The sequence below is a fragment of the Thamnophis sirtalis genome, unplaced genomic scaffold (genome assembly GCF_051295495.1).
Source record: "Thamnophis sirtalis isolate CommonGarterSnake01/CBP01778 unplaced genomic scaffold, rThaSir2_p1.2 scaffold_3, whole genome shotgun sequence".
NCBI classification, from domain to species: Eukaryota; Metazoa; Chordata; class Lepidosauria; order Squamata; family Natricidae; genus Thamnophis; species Thamnophis sirtalis.
In genome coordinates, this window is record NW_028261383.1 from 12,593,461 (window position 1) to 12,609,328 (window position 15,868).

The following is a 15,868-nucleotide window of genomic DNA, read 5'->3' on the forward strand; positions in this document are numbered from 1 at the left end:
TAAAAACACCCCGGGATGCGGGAAAAATTATTAAAAAGCGTGACTATCCCGCCGAAAGCGGGACATCTGGTCACCTTACTTTTGCAGTCGCGAGGAGCCAAGTACAGCGCGGAGAAGAGCGCAAAGTCCAGCGGAGGCAGGAATGCAAAAATGATGCCTGCTATTCCCTTGCAAGGGGAGCGAAGGAAACCACCTGGGTCTCTGCTCCCCCTCTCACCCGTCTGGAGCCGCTGAAAGCTTTAGACTGTGGCGGCGGTGCTGGTCTCTGCAATCTCCCTTTCCTTCGCCCCTCCTCCCTTCAAAAGCTGTGAGGTGCTTTCTTAGCGCCAGTTGCCCAGCTGGCATGGCCCTGCATGCGCATCTCCTTCTCCTCCTCCTCCTGACCCACCAAAGGCTCTTCTCCTGCTTCCCGGAGCTCAGCGGGAGCCGGGCACAAGGGATGGGAGACGACTTTTGAAACCACACCTTGGAAAACTTTGGCGGGAAGGGAGGTAGGGAACCAGGGGGGGAAACACCCTGGAATGCCCCCGTGCTTTACTGGTGGCCACACCTCCTAGGCAAGTTCAGGGAGGTCCTAGGAGGCCGGTCACGCCCAGCAAGCTATCACCTGTGAGCAGCAACAGAACGGGCGGGTAAAGCAAGCAAGGGGGCGAGACAGGCGCTCTGTGAGGAACGGGTTTAAAGGTTTAAAGGTTTATTGCACTTGTATGCCGCCCTATTCCCGGAAGAACTCAGGGCGGCTAACAAACCGGGTTCTAACTGGTACAGTAGATTTCTGGAACCTCTTCTACCAAACCAGTTAGAACTGGCAGGGACCCACCCCTTCTCCATTCCCACTCCATTCCAGGGGAAAGTTACAGCAAAATCCCATTTCCTCCTGATCATCTGGGACTTGGGAGGCAGAGAATAGATGGGGGCAGGACCAGAGGTGGTATTTACCGGTTCTCCAAACTACTCAAAATTTCTGCTACCGGTTCTCCAGAGCTGGTCAGAACCTGCTGAAGACCACCTCTGGGGCACACATGCCTCTTTCCTAAGATGCTGGGTTAGAATGCCCATCTAGGTCCTTAAGAAGTGTTCAGCACTAATTCTTCTTCAGCCCACAAAGGAGCTTCTGTCCCAGAAATTAACTAACCAACTTCTCTTTTTGCCATCTAAACAGATTGCTGGTGGAAACGCATGGAAAATGTCTCCCAGAAAGTGCCAACTTCTCCTGATCAGGGTGTCGATGCTGCTTCACTTATTAACCAAGAAAGAAACCACTCAACTGCACTTTGCAGAACTAAGGGTACTTTTAGTGATTATAAGTAAATAGAAGCTAAGCAAAGCTGGATCTGAGCAAAAGCGCGCGAAAGCATTAGATATCAATACATGACCCATTCCCTTCCCCTTGGTAACCCCAGTCCATAGTCCAATCCAATATCTCCACAGCTGTCAGGTGGGAGATATCTTCAAATATCATCATCAGGTTGGTATGCTGGACAGTTGGCCTTGGGGGGAAACTCCCCTCCTTGCCACATGCGCAGACGATGGTGAGAACAACTCCCAATTAAGAGTCCTCCTGTACAGATTATTTCCCTCACCCAAATACCATGCCTTCCCTCCCCGTTTCAATGGCAGCCGAAAAGCAAGCAGCAAAACAGAGGCTGACACAGGGTTCTGTAGAAGGAGTTCCTTGTCCCCTTCTTCATGGTACAGAAGACGAGATCCAATTACAGGTGATCCTCCAACCCGAAATAACATCAGAGGTAAGTCTGACTGTGACTGAAGTCTATTTAGACAAAACTCTTGGCTTGCAATAAGCCAAGTGTGAAGTTTCCAAGAGCTGACCTAATTAATTTATGAGCCTCCAGACAAAGTTTAAAAAAACCATTCATTTATTAGGACTAACATCTTGGCACCGACTTCTGTGGAGCCGAAACTAAATCCCACTTAATGGTGTCTGAACTTTACCTCTGTGTCCATTTCCCTCTGCCTAAAGTCATCAATCACATTTTCTAACAGGACCTTATGGCAGGGTTCTGGACATGCGCATTCACATCCCAGTTACAGAAATATGAGACTTTTTACTCTGGCCAAAAGTATGCATGGCATTTCCCCCCCTTCTCAAGTTGATAGTAGTCATGGAAACACTTTAGACGTTGACACCAAGACCCTCAGAGTGGTTGCGATGGAGGGATTCATCCTCAGAGTCTTCCAAAGGCAGCCATGGAGGGATCATGGGCTGCCTGGGTTCCCCTGGGGCTCAGCCCCTCTCGCTGGGGATCCTCTGATTGGTTGCTCTGTGGGGAAGATCTGGCACAGTTCAGCCCCTTCCCCCTAGAGGTCCAAGGGAGGAGAGGGAAACAGGAAAGGAGGCAGAGAGGGGGTGGGGATATCTCAGTGAAAGGGGGATTTCTGTTCAGGAAGGACCAGAGGGGAGGGAGAGAAAGAAATGAGAGGACTGGAAATATATGCTGGGAAATCCAGGAAAAAAAGTCCTTGATAGTAATGAGGTGGAGGGATGAGAAAGAGAAGGGGAAGGAAACAGTGGGAGCAACATGAAGACCCTTCCCTGGGAATTCACTCCTCAGGGAATTGCTCTTTGAGCAGAGGGGTGTTGCAAGTCTTTCTCCCCTTTGGCAGCTGTCTCTCCTGCCTACCTGGGGTTTTGACTTCTCCATTTTCTCTCTTTACAGCAAGGGGCATTGTGTTGTGTGGGGAGGTCCCAGAAGTCTCCTAAAGTCAACGCGTCAACATGTCCAAGTAGAAAGCAGGAGCGGTTCAGAAATTGAAAGAGCAATTGGAGGCGTCTAATCAGGCTGCGGCTTGAAGCAAAAGTATCAGACTCTGAAGAGAAGAAAGTTGAGTGGACAGAAAGCCTGTGGGGAGCCCAGGATGACTCTTCCAGTGTTATGGAGTCTCAGTATTTGTACTTCCAAATAAAAAACTTCCGGCAGCCAAGAAGGCTCCACATCCATTTGCACTACTCAGCTGAGCCTTGAGGACCCAGATAAACCTCCAGGTGGCCTCAAGGCCTCTCTAAGAGGATGCAAATGACCAGCTGTCTGCAAGGAATATAAATCCTTCTGTTCCCCACCATCCATCCAGAGATGGAGAAACTTCTTGGATGAGAAGCGAAATACCTTCAAAAGAAAAAAAAAACCCAGAAAGTCCAGTTACCTCTTGAAAAAGCACCTTTGGGACAACCATGACCTGGATGACCAAGAATCACCATAGATTTGTACTTCCAAGGTTTTTTTAAAAAAATGTTGCCTCACAACATCACAAACTCCATATCTATCTGAACGTGTTGTCTGGGTACAATTCATTTTGAATAGACATACAGCAACAATTACTATTATAATCATAACATGCATAGTATATTTCATAGTAATATAGTGAGAGTACAATTAGCTTATCCATCCTAAAAAAAATCAGTATATAATTAATTATCCTTTTAATCTTTTTAATTTCTAACCTCTGTTTCTGTTGGTTAGCCATTGATAAAATGTCCCATTTTAAGAAGTATTCTGTTTCTTCCTTTTATTTTATTTTGAGTATTAATCTATCCATTAATCTATCCATCTCAGCACATTCTAATTTTGTTTTAATAACACTTTCTTCTGCAGGGATCTCTTCATTTTTCCATTGCTATGCAAACACATTTCTTGCTGCCGTTAACACATGTAAAATTAAATATGTATTCCCTTTATTTTATTGTTCTGGTAGGATACCCAACAAAAATATTTCTGGTTTCAAATCTATATATCATTTTTTCTAACCATATATGTATTTTAGTCCAGTATTTTTTGCCTTTGTGCATGTCCACCACATATGATAATACGAACCTAGTATCTGATTACACTTTCAACATTTAGCTAACAAATTTTCGAACACTGATATGACCAGGTTCCCTTTTAATTCCTGGCATCTATCAAGCAATTTAATAAAGACACTAATTAGCTATTTCTAGATTTAAAAAAAAAAACCTTAGCAAGGTATACAAATTGTTACTGAACTTCAAACAGTGAGATAAACCTGTTAGAGATTTTACGTTTACATGGGTAAAAATAATAGGATATAACATTATGCTTGGGCTATGGGAAAATTGCAAAGAAGCGGAGTGAAAGTTACATGGAATTATAATTTGAAAGATTTTTTTAAAAAAGAAATGATTTATCGTTGGTATTTAATGCCTAATAATTTGTCAAAGAGGGAATGTTAAACAATGTTGGAAACATAACCAATGTGGAGGTACTTTTTATCACACGGTGGATTTATAAAACTGCTAATAAATATTGCCATCAAAAAGTTTGCTGAGCTGAAAATTCTGAAAGTTGATGTACAGTTGAAACTAGAAGCTTTTCTTTTTAGGTTTGATGGCTAAACAAACTGAGAGGAAATATGTGGATTTTCTTCTCATATATGAGAACTGCTAAAAAAGAAAGAGGTGGAAGGATATACAAATTCCCACAATGGAAGAATGGATTGTGAAGTGAATGGCACTGGCTGAAACAGCATAAATGGCTGCTTTGATTAAAGATAACAATTTGTCTACTTTTCTTTCTACATCACAACCGTTTTGGGGGGGTTTGCTTGATAAAGAAAAAAACGAAAAAATATTGGGCAGAGATAAAAAAGTAGTTAGAGGAAATGGTGAAACAACAAATAGACTTAAAACCAGAACTATTCCTATTAGGCATACTAATGGAAATATAATTTTAAAAATCAATATTTAATACTACATGTAATAATTGCGGCTAGAATCACGTATGCACAAAATTGGAAAAATGGAAGCATACCTACAGAGGAAATGGTAATAAAGAAAATATTAGAGTGCACCGAAATGGACACATTAATGATGGAAATTAAAGATAAAAGAGAGTCCCATTATTTATTATGGGACTTATGGTACAATTGGTTAGATGATAGATGCAAAGACTAGAAAGCTAATGATGAAAGATGATTAACAAACCAGAAATAAATACAGGTATAAAATATAGAAGAATAAGTATTGTAAGCAATATTATTACCAGAATGTACAAAAGTGTAAATTAAAATACATAGAATAATAAATGTATAGAGAACTATGTTAGAAACATGGAAACAATAGATATAGGTTTGTTTTATGCAAGTTCCTATATTTTTTATTCTTTTTTATGTTGACTATATTGTATGAATAAGAGAAAAATGGACATAATTAGGATATATAACATCATGTATAGCTTACAAGTTGCTGATATAATCAGTATATCATTGTTGCAAAGTTGAAACTGTGAGGTAAAATGAAGAAAAACATGCAATAAAAATATTAATAAAAAAAGAAAAATATGTAACTATGTGTAGACTCACAATGCAAGTGAGCAAACCAATTAGATTTGTGTGACATAGAGCTAAACTGTCAGCCCTGCAATTATATTCCTTTTAGAATTTTGGCCTGCCACACTTTCTCTTATTTCATTATGCTGTTTCATTAGTATAGTTGATGGGAGGGGGGAATAGACAGGAGTAGGATTGTGGAATGCATTGTTTTCATTCTTGTCTAGAAGCCAAGGTCATCTTTTGTCTCCGCACTTTTACATCTGACCGGACGCAGCTGGGTGTGGATGCCAGCGTGGAAGAAGAAGATTGGTCATGTGATGGATTGTGGGTGTGGGGACAAGATCATTAACTTTTAACTGGGTGGAATTCTGATGTAATTTCCAGAATTGGGATTAACACAGATGTGCTAAGATGTCTGCTTTATTAAATTGGAACTTTAAGGATTGTTTTGCCTTGGACTCTGATTTAATTCTACATGATACTTGGAACGCTGACATCCCAATTCTCTCTTCAAAATAAATCACAAGCACCCCCTCCCTTGGGGGGGGGCTGGTGAGGGTTGCTGTTTTCCCAACGCTCGGTCAGCATAAAATATCAGGGAACAATTATGAGACACCCTTTTGAGATAAGAAGCTGAGATGAGACGCTTCTCTTCAAAGGTGAAGGAGTTCTCTTTTAAAATTTATTGCTGCTGGCAAGAAGCCTAACCTGTGGGGAATAGAAAGAAGGGGAATGAAGAAACTTATTCTCAATGCGACTAAAGGATGGCCAGATGATCTGATGAATGGAGATCCCAGCCACTCTCATGCAGTCAGCTCCGATGGCCTTCCCGGACCATTCCAGACAACTAAACATGAATGCATATTACCCCTCCTTCCCCCCAGCCAAGGTTTGGAAAAAACCCTGGAGTGGAGATTTTCCCTCCTTCCAAATGGGGACAATTGAAATGAGCCAATACCCTACAACTGAGTTGAAGACAGAATCCCTATCAAGATGGGATTTTCAATCCAGCCAGCAAGAAGGGATTTGGCCACCATCTTTCACTTGCCAGCCACCAGAAATTGGGCTGTAGCTAGTGGATGAAGCACCACTAAATTGGGCTTTCTTCCCAGAGTATGGATGGTTAAAATACCAGTGGGCAACTCCTGGGCCATCAACATGGGAAAGTCCTCCAAGCCAGCAGAGGGGCCCTTGGGCCAGAAATCCTCCAAGCCAGCAGAGGAGCCCTGGGCACATAACCCCCCCCCCCCCTAACCAGCCATCATTGGTTGAACTGCAACCTGTGAATCAGGCAACCTCGGGATGGGTCTTAATCCCAGGTCATGGATGGAAGGGATTCCAATTGGTACCTGCCCTTCCTCAGCAGATGGCACCATGGCAGACAACTGGGCAGTGGCCAACCGAGGGATTGACCTCCCCACCGGTTCCAGTCACCCCTGCAATGCCCCCAAAGGTTCTTACCCAACCTTCCTACAGAGAAAGGTTCTCAACAATGGAAGAAGGGATTACCAAGGGGCAAGCTACAGAATGGACGGTGGAAAAATGTGATGAGGCGGTTCCTAAATTTAGAGATGTAACTAGGTCCCTTTCCTCATGGGGGCCAATAAAATGCCACCTTTGCTGTCAACTTGGCCACAAAGCGTCAGAGTGCCAAAAATGTGCGCACCAACCAAGGGGGAGGCCTCAAAGGAGGAAAAGGGCAACCAACCTCTGGAAGAGGGTCCCCAACTTAAGGTGACAAAGAGTCCTACCAAGGGGGAGGCCTCGGAGGAGGAAAATGCTGAAGATGACCCAATGGTGAATGCACCCATCTGCCCCTTCGCCTTCCAAGTCAACCTCCAAGTGCCTAAGATAGGGTTGGAGGGGCAAGTTGAAGCACTTGTGAGCACCAGTTGCGCTCGATTCTTAATCAGCATGTCGATTGTCAAGCAGCTAGGCATAAGCACCACTGTTCCCTCTAAGGTGCGCGGCTGCGCGGCCGCGCACATGGCAAGAAACCCCCGCGCAGAGGTTTCTAACTGCCGCGCAGAGGTTTCTTTCAAAGCAAACGTGGGGAAGTCCTTTGCTGGCGGCTAGAACTGGCCGCCCGCAAAGGACCTTCCCAAACTTGTTTCAGCGGCAGGCAGCTCTCAGCCTGGGCGGCAGCGTCACGCAGGCTGTGGAAGGAGGGGGGAGGAGGAGGGAACCAAAGAGAGCTTTTACTGAGTCTGCGCCCCACAGCCAGGACCCCACGCCGCGTTTCTTCCTGCAAAGCCCTTCTGGCATCAAGCGGAACTCTCGGGTTGCCCGAAGGGCTTTGCGCCGCGGGAAGAAACGCGGCTTGAGGCGCAAGGACGGTCCTGGCTGTGGGGCGCAGACTCGGTAAAAGCCTCTCTTTGGTTCCCTCCTCCTCCTCCTCCTCCTCCTCCTCCTCCTTTCTGGAGCCCCTTCCTCAAAGATTTGGTACCAAAGCAATGGCGGTGAGGAAGTTGTGTCTTTTGGATTTTGCACTGTTGTCTTTTTAATGGTTCTCAGACTGGTTGAACCTTTAGCAGCTGGGGTGATATTCTTTACTGTTAAGGTTACAATTGGATGTGTTGGACAAATCTTAAAAGATGAAACTTTTATTAAAACGTTTGACTTAACTAAAAACATCTTCCTTTTTCTTCTTCTTCTTAAATATGATTTATTTATTTTTTTTTACTTCAGAAGTTTGATGACCGTTGTACAAACTAATCCAACCTAAATGTAGAGGAGGAGAAGAAGGGGGGGGATTTAAAAAGAGCAGAGGAAAAAGAAAAGAAAGCATGAAGAAAACATAAAGAAAGGGATGGGAGGGAGGGAAGGAAGGAAGGCACTTTATGTTGAAACAGAAAATATTATATAAGGAAGAAAATGGAAATAACTTAGGAAGGAAGGAAGGAAGGAAGGAATTGCACTTAATATTGAAGGAAAAGAGAATGAAGGAAAAAGTATTGGAAGGATTGAAAGAAGGAAGGAGGAACAAAGAATTACACTTAATATTGAAATGGAAAAGAAAATATAATGAATGAAAGAAGAAGTATAGGAAGGGAAGGAAGGAAGGAAGAAAGAAAGAAACAAAGACTGTTGAAACAGAAAAGATAATATAAGGAAGAAAATGGAAAGACGTATAGGAAGGAAGGAAGGAAAAAAGGAAGACAATGTTGAAATGGAAAAGAATATAAGGAAGAAAATGGAAAAAAGTATAGGAAGAAAGGAAGAAATGTACTTAATATTGAAACAGACAAGGGAATGAAGGAAAAAATATTGGAAGGATTGAAAGAAGGAAGAAAGAATGGAAGGAACAAAGACAATGTTGAAATGGAAAAGAATATAAGGAAAAAAATGGAAAAATGTTAGGAAGGAAGAATTACACTTAATATTGAAACAGTTGAATATAATGAAGGAAAAGGAAACAGGAATAAGGGAGGGACAGAGGACTTCAGCTCCCAGAATTTCCCTGGCTGAAGAATTCTGGGAACTGAAGTCCACCCCTCGTAAAGTGACCAAGGCTGGGAAAAGAATCCGCACTAGGGACAATGCAAGCTATGCTTCACCCCGTCAGTCCATCTTAGCGTGCAAGAAAGACATCAGACAACGCCATAGTTGCTATGGTAGCATTTGGCTATGCGCAGCGATGCTTTCCTGGTCTTTATGGGTGGGAGGGGGGCAGTTGAGCTATGATGCTAATCCCCTCGTGGGAACACAGAGGGTGGGAGAAGAGAACCAAAGAACTTCAAACTCCAAGGTTCTGGAGTGGAGAATAAGGGGATCAACTTTGTCTAAATGATATTGACATATAAAGAACGGTTGTAGGAACTGGGTATGTCCAGTTTGATGAAAAGAAGGACTAGGGGAGACATGATAGCAGTCTTCCAATATCTCAGGGCCCAGGGTTGCTCCAAAGAAGAGGGAGTCAAACTATTCTCCAAGGCACCTGAAGGCTGGACAAGAAGCAATGGATGGAAACTAATCAAGGAGAGAAGCAACCTAGAACTAAGGATAAATTTCCTGACAGTGAGAACAATTAACCAATGGACCAACTTGCCTCCAGAAGTTGTGAATGCCCCAACACTGGAAGTCTTTAAGAAGATGTGGGATAGCCATTTGTCTTAAGTGGTGTAGGGTTTCCTGCCTAAGCAGGGAGTTGGACTAGAAGACCTCCAAGGTCCCTTCCAATTCTATTTCTATTGTATTCTCTATATTCTATTCTTTCTCTGTTCTATTCTAATCTCTTCTGAACTAAATGTTTATCTAGAACTCAAATAAATAGCTGCTTTTTGGTTTTATTTTTTTTAATATTTATCAGTCTCTCTTTTATTCCATACTTCTGGTTGAAAGACTATTCTATGTCATGCTAAACAAATGCATATTCTAGTGGCGGCGGGAGCTCGTTGGCATCTTCAGCAGCAGCCCTGCCTCCTGTGAAAAAACCGAAGATGGAGCAGATCCACGCAGATGACGTTGCTGCAACATGACTGGAGGAGGAATTCTGGGAGTTGAAGTCCACAAGGCTTAAAGCTGTCAGGTTTGAAGACCCCTGGGTTTTTTTTCCTAAAGGGTTAGGGGTGCGAGGGTCTTGTAACTTGACAGCTTTAAGACTTGCACGCTTCAATGCCAGAGTTTCTGAGCCAACATTTTGGTTGCTAAGCAGGACCGTTGTTAAGTGATACTGATATTATATAACACTTTTAATTAAGCGGGTACCTTGAATAAACATAACTTTGAGTTTCAAATAATACTGATTTCGTTGTTGTCTTAGGTGACATCTGTGAAAAAAATTCAGGTGCTCAGGCATGAAAATGTGCCGCTCAAACACTATACTTTTCCGCTCACACTGAAAAAAAATTAGAGGGAACATTGCTCCCTTCCATCACCAGTGTAAACATGATAACTCGTTAATTCACAATTTTACATACTTCTCTTGATAAATATCTCAGATGTGCAAGTGTTTTGTCCATCAATCAGATTGACCCAATACTTTTTCTATCTAAAACAGCTGTGGGGGGGGAGAGAGAGAGCTTCTTGGGCCTCTTGCATAGGGCAACAGAAAAGGATCCACAGGGAAGCAAAGCTTAAGGGAAGGGACCTGGAGTGAGCCTCTCTATCCGCTCTGGAGGACGGGCCCTTAAAATAAGGATGATTGCCCTGGTTTGTCTCTGCATGGCTGGGATGGGAGACCACCAGGACCGATCAGAATAGGAGGCTGGACTGGGAAGCAGTTCCAACAAATCAACCATGGTTAGCTACATCAGTAGATGCAAGATATCTTGCCTCTGTTACCCCCCAGGTGCTAAATAATAAGTGAGAAATACATCAATATGTGAATAAAAATAGTCTCTTAATACATAAATTAAAATACATTAGAATGGGTTGTCCCAAGTCAACCAACAGATAATCACATCTATACATGCAAGGCATAATCGCCACACTGTGTTAAATAATAGCAATACACCAATACATGAATACATATACATATCAATACATATAAAGGTAGTCCTGGAGTCCACTTAGAATTCATCCAGCCGCCCACTTCCATCTCCATGATCTCCAAGGAAGGGGCAGCCTAGAGGTCCCCATACCAGGGCTGACCCAATGCTGGCCTCCTGCCAATCCCTGGCCTTAGGAGCTGGGCACAGAGCCCAGGGACATGGGGCAGCAGAAATCAAAGACCAGGCTTTGTAAGCAAAGGATCCTCAGTGATAGGATGGGAGACCACTAGGAGAGGGGAAGGGGATGGTGAGAGGGCAATGGGGCTGCTGGTGGCCTACTGCTAAGGCAGGGCTTCCCTCAGACCCTCCCTCTCCTTCCTTCTTTCCTTCCTTCCTTTGCCAAGAAGGGACAAACAGAGGGTGAGAGGGTGGCAAGGCCACTACCCAAGACAGGAAACCACCACCAGGGGTCGGGAGGAGGGGGAAGGGGAAGATTTCAATGCAGACAACAGTCTAAGCTCCTTCCCTGATTACTCTCCTTGCCTGGGGAGGAGGGGAAGAGAGGGGGAAAGGGGTCGCTCCGGAGGAGCCTGGCGAGAAGAATTAGGAGGGCCTCGCTGTGGCTGCGTTCACACAATAGGCGCAACCAGGTCGTTCGCAGGCTGAAGGTCGCTGTCCCTGGTCCCACGGATTAGGCTCTGTATTGCGGGCAAAGTTTGCCTAGACGCCTCTCTCTTGCAGAGACGCTGCAGTTTGTGCAACCAGACAGTGCACTTCCCCGCCTATTTTCTTCTGTTGCTGTTTCCATTGGTTTGTTTAGACAATTAGGGCGGGGCGGAAAACTTAAGTCAAGCTCCGTCGGTGGACGGAGATGCTTTCAGCTTCTGGGTGCGAGGTCTTCGGTGCGGGGCTTGTGGTCGGAGGGCGATGGAGCTGCCCCGGGCGCCCCTCTGGCTCCTGTGGGCTGTGTTGGAGTTCTCCGTGCCGGGGAGCCACTGCGGTGAGTTTCTGGAAGGCTTTGCGACCTGGTAGGAGGAGTTTGAAAGCGAGAGGAGCGGGACGCCTGTCCTGCCTGGGTCTCTTCCCCCACATTCACCCTCCATCTCAAATTCCTTTCCCAGCGGGAAAGGCCCCCCCTTCCCTCGTCCTTCGCTCAGCTTCGTTCAAGAACTTTTTTGTGTTCTCAGTGTAATTCCTATTTGCATTTGAGCAAGGAGGTATACAACGATGTTCAGATCAGAATCGCCATTAGTTTCCTCCTTTTTTAAAAAGAAAAATCCTGTTATCAACATATGAGGGAGGGAGGGAGGGAGAGGGAGAGGGAGAGAGAGGGGGGGGGGGTCTTTCCTCAGGATGCTCCGCTCAAGTGCCAAGCAACTGGAGCCATTGAGGGTCTGGGTGCTCCCGTGAGGGATATCCTCTCCTGGGGGATTCTCTCCACTGAAAGAGACTGGAGGTCTGCAAGGCATGGCCTATGACCCTGGGAATCAGGGGTAAGGGCGGAAAGGCATGCAGAAGACCCCTGGGCCAGGGGTTTCACAGAGTGTCCGCTCCTTCTGCCTGGTCTGGTACCTGGAGAAGAACCTTGGGAGCTGAGCGTTGAAGGGAGTGGCGTCTGCTAGCTCCTATTTCCACCTGGCGGTGCGAGTAAATTCCCTCTGCCGGACGCATGCGCAAGGAACTGCCTGAGTTTTATCGCTCAGGTTTCTGAGGACAAAACCCACTTAAAAGGAATGGAGCCAAGGTTTGAGAACTGAACTGGAATGGTTGGAATGCAAGAACAACATAGGGGGGATTCGGTGAGGCAGCTCACGGAGGAAAATACTCCTTCTGGAAGAGCTGTTCTCAGAAAACGCTACCGATCCTGCAACTATCCCACCAGCTTCGTTCACCATCTTGCTTGCCGCTGTTTCGCCCACCCGGCCATCGCGACTGCCGTCCCATCGCCGCCGGCCTGGCTTTGCCGCTTTGGAGTGGGGGGCGCTGGGTCACGCCGCTGTGCCTGCCCTGCTGCCCCTGGAGCTGGAGAAGCCTGTGTTGGTGTGACCTGGGGCTGGGCGGCTGGCCTTTCTGCCGCCGCCGTTCCACCCTGGATGCGGCTCCCCCTCCCTCCCTCCCTCCTCTTCTTCCTCCGCTGTGGCTTTGCCTTCGGACGCCGTTGCTGCTGGACGCTTCGAACTATGCCCCCCCCCCAGAGGGGGAGGACAAGATCGAAGAGAATGGGGAACTTGCTCTTTTCGACCAGCAGCACCAGCCTTTCCAGTCCCCTCAGACTTTGGCACCTTTCCCAGACTGCCTGGGGGAAGAGTGAGGAGTTTTCCTCCCCCCCCTCCAAATTGTTACCAGCTCAGCCGCCTCAGACTGCGCCGATCTAAGAATCTGCATTTTAACTTGTGTGCTGAGTGTATGATAGTACGATTGTGAGAATGAATGCGCCCCCTTTTAAATTAATTAGTTAATTATTTTTATTGCTGTTTTGTATTTTAACGATTATTGTGGGGTGTGTTTGTGCGGAATGCTTGTTGAATGAATGTGATGGGACTGGGGGTGCGACCTGGAGCCCCCTCCACTGAGTGCAGAAGCAGAAGTGGGTGGGGGCCAGATCCGCCCCTCGCCCTAGAGTGAATGCTGTGTGGGGCCTGCTGGGAAGAATGGGGGCCATGGGAGAGGGGGAGGTCTATGGGTGGGGAAGAGGGTCGGAGCATTTTGGTCATGCCCGGGAGAGGCAGATATGATAGCAATAGCAATAGCAGTAGACTTATATACCGCTTCATAGGGCTTTCAGCCCTCTCTAAGCGGTTTACAGAGAGTCAGCATATTGCCCCCAACAGTCCGGGTCCTCATTTTACCCACCTTGGAAGGATGGAAGGCTGAGTCAACCCTGAGCCAGTGAGATTTGAACCGCTGAACTGCTGATCTAGCAGTAGCCTGCAGTGCTGCCTTTAACCACTGCGCCACCTTGGGAGCCGTAGGGCTATATGACGGGAGCCGTAGGGCTAGCCATTACCGGGGAAGAAGGACTCGCTACATTACAGCGATTCCTTGTTCCGGCCCTTCAGGTTCACCTCAAGAACCTGGTGGCAGAGGAGATCAGGGCCCTGATCTTAGGTTGCTGTTGCTAAATGCCAGGTCTGTTGTGATTAAGGCTCCCCTAGTCCGGGACTTGATATTAGATGAGGGGGCAGACCTGGCAATGTATAACTGAAACCTGGCTGGGCCAAGAGGGAGGAGTCCCCCTCTCAGAAATGTGCCCAGATGGGTTTCAGGTGCTTCCCCAACCACGATTTGGATGAGGGTGTTAGGTATGTAAGCTAAAAGTTGGGTTAGCAATATATAAGCCATGATAGTAGTACTGTTTCTTTAAGTACTGCTGCAAATGTAACCACTGTTGCTGTTACCTCAAGCAGCAGCCATAAGCTGGAGCCAGAATGACTGTTAGCTCTCTGTTTGTTAAATGCTGATCGGTGGGTGAACTCATCAAATTTGCGAATGACCCCCAAGCTGGCCAGAATAGCCAACACTTCAGAATACAGGCTAAAGATACAGAAGGATCTTGATACACTTGAACATTGGGCACTATCTAATAAAATGAACTTCAAAGGAGTAAGGTTCTACGTTTAGGCAACAAAAGCGAAATGCACAGGTACAGTATACTTGCTCCCAGTAGTAACTGTGAAAGGGGTCTTGGCGTCCTAGTGGACAACCCTTTAAATATGAGCCAGCAGTGTGCAGCAGCTGCAAAAAAGGCCAACACAGTTCTAGGCTGCATAAACAAAGGGATAGATTCAAGATCACATGAATTGTTAATACCACTTTATAATGCCTTGGTAAAGCCACACTTGAAATACTACATTCAGTTTTGGTCACCATGATGTAGAAAAGATGTGGAGTCTCTAGAAATAGTGCAGAGAAGAGCAACAAAAACGATTAGGGGACTGGAGGCTAAAACATATGAAAAACAGTTGCAGGAACTGGGTATGTCTAGTTTAATGAATAGAAGGACTCGGGAGACATGATAGCAGTCTTCCAATATCTCAGGGGTTGCCACAAAGAAGAGGGAGTCAAACTATTCTCCAAGGCATCTGAGTGTAGAACAAGAAGCAATGGATGGAAACTAATCAAGGAGAGAAGCAACTTAGAACTGAGGAGGAATTTCCTGACAGTTAGAACAATTAATCAGTGGAGCAGAATTTTCCTCCAGAAGTTGTGAATGCCCCAATACTGGAAGTCTTTAAGGAGATGTTGGATAGCCCTTGGTCCTGGCCAGTTCTGGAGAACCGGTAGCAGAAATTTTGAGTAGGTCAGCCAAGAGTTGCTTGAAAACTTCTTTCAGGGTTAATTTCATGACTGGAGTCCTCCAAAGTACAGCAGATGGTTGGTCTCCTGTTTCAGAGCTGCTTTTCATGATAGCATCAAGGGAGGAGCTAGAGCTGCAGGAAACACCCCCCCCCCCCAATTACCTGTTACGTATTGAAATAAATAGCTGAAACTAGCTGATGAAGTTCTAACTCAGATTCGCTATTGAAGCGGGAACATACTTTAATTGGATTCCTTGTCCAGCTGACAGCTCCCTGTGAAAGCAGTGCTGTCAGCCAGACTGTTACTGCTGTTCTTATCAACTAATAAAAAGAGCTTTGCTGAATTCACTCTGGCCTTGTCTCCATTCTCACCCCTAACTTAACTCTACCCTTTACCCTGTTCTCTTTCCAGGCTCCTCCAGGCACTCTTTGTGCTATTCCTATCTGAGGGTGTCAGAATCCAGCCAGGGACTGCCGGAGTTCTTCTCCATGGTCCACCTGGATGATCAGCCCATCACTCAATATGACGACAACACCATAAAGATGGTACCCTGGTTGGAGAGGGTGGATACAACGATCCTCGTGGCCCTTGAAAGGGTATTTGGGGCTGACCTGGAGTGGCTATCAAAACTCAACCACAAGGCTGGAGGTAAACAGAGGCTTTCAAATCCCAAATTCTCCCTCCAATCTTACTTTTGGCCTCTTGTCACTTCAATTATCAGGAGAGGCAAGCAGGCAAAATCCCAAAGGTGCTTTTTCCAAAAGTCCAAAAGTTTTGGTAAAAAGCAGCTTTGGGACAACCATGATTGAAAATCTTCAAAGCTGGCAAAAAAT

The 15,868-nt window shown here is 45.7% G+C and overlaps 3 protein-coding genes across 4 annotated transcripts in view; 2 read left to right on the forward strand and 1 right to left on the reverse strand.

Moving 5' to 3' along the window:
- The window catches only part of LOC106552957 (major histocompatibility complex class I-related protein 1-like), a 554,120-nt gene that overhangs the window by 376,243 nt on the left and 162,009 nt on the right, over positions 1-15,868 (reverse strand). The window lies entirely within an intron of this gene.
- LOC106541424 (major histocompatibility complex class I-related protein 1-like) overlaps positions 1-15,868 on the forward strand; it is a 201,545-nt gene that overhangs the window by 87,659 nt on the left and 98,018 nt on the right. The gene's annotated exons all lie outside the window — the stretch shown is intronic.
- The window catches only part of LOC106552817 (uncharacterized), a 33,557-nt gene that overhangs the window by 13,805 nt on the left and 3,884 nt on the right, over positions 1-15,868 (forward strand). The window contains exons 6-9 of the mRNA XM_087711125.1: positions 1,163-1,288; positions 1,621-1,748; positions 2,679-2,769; positions 15,447-15,683. Coding sequence (XP_087567251.1) covers positions 1,163-1,288; positions 1,621-1,748; positions 2,679-2,769; positions 15,447-15,683 — 582 coding nt within the window. The remainder of the gene's footprint in view (positions 1-1,162; positions 1,289-1,620; positions 1,749-2,678; positions 2,770-15,446; positions 15,684-15,868) is intronic.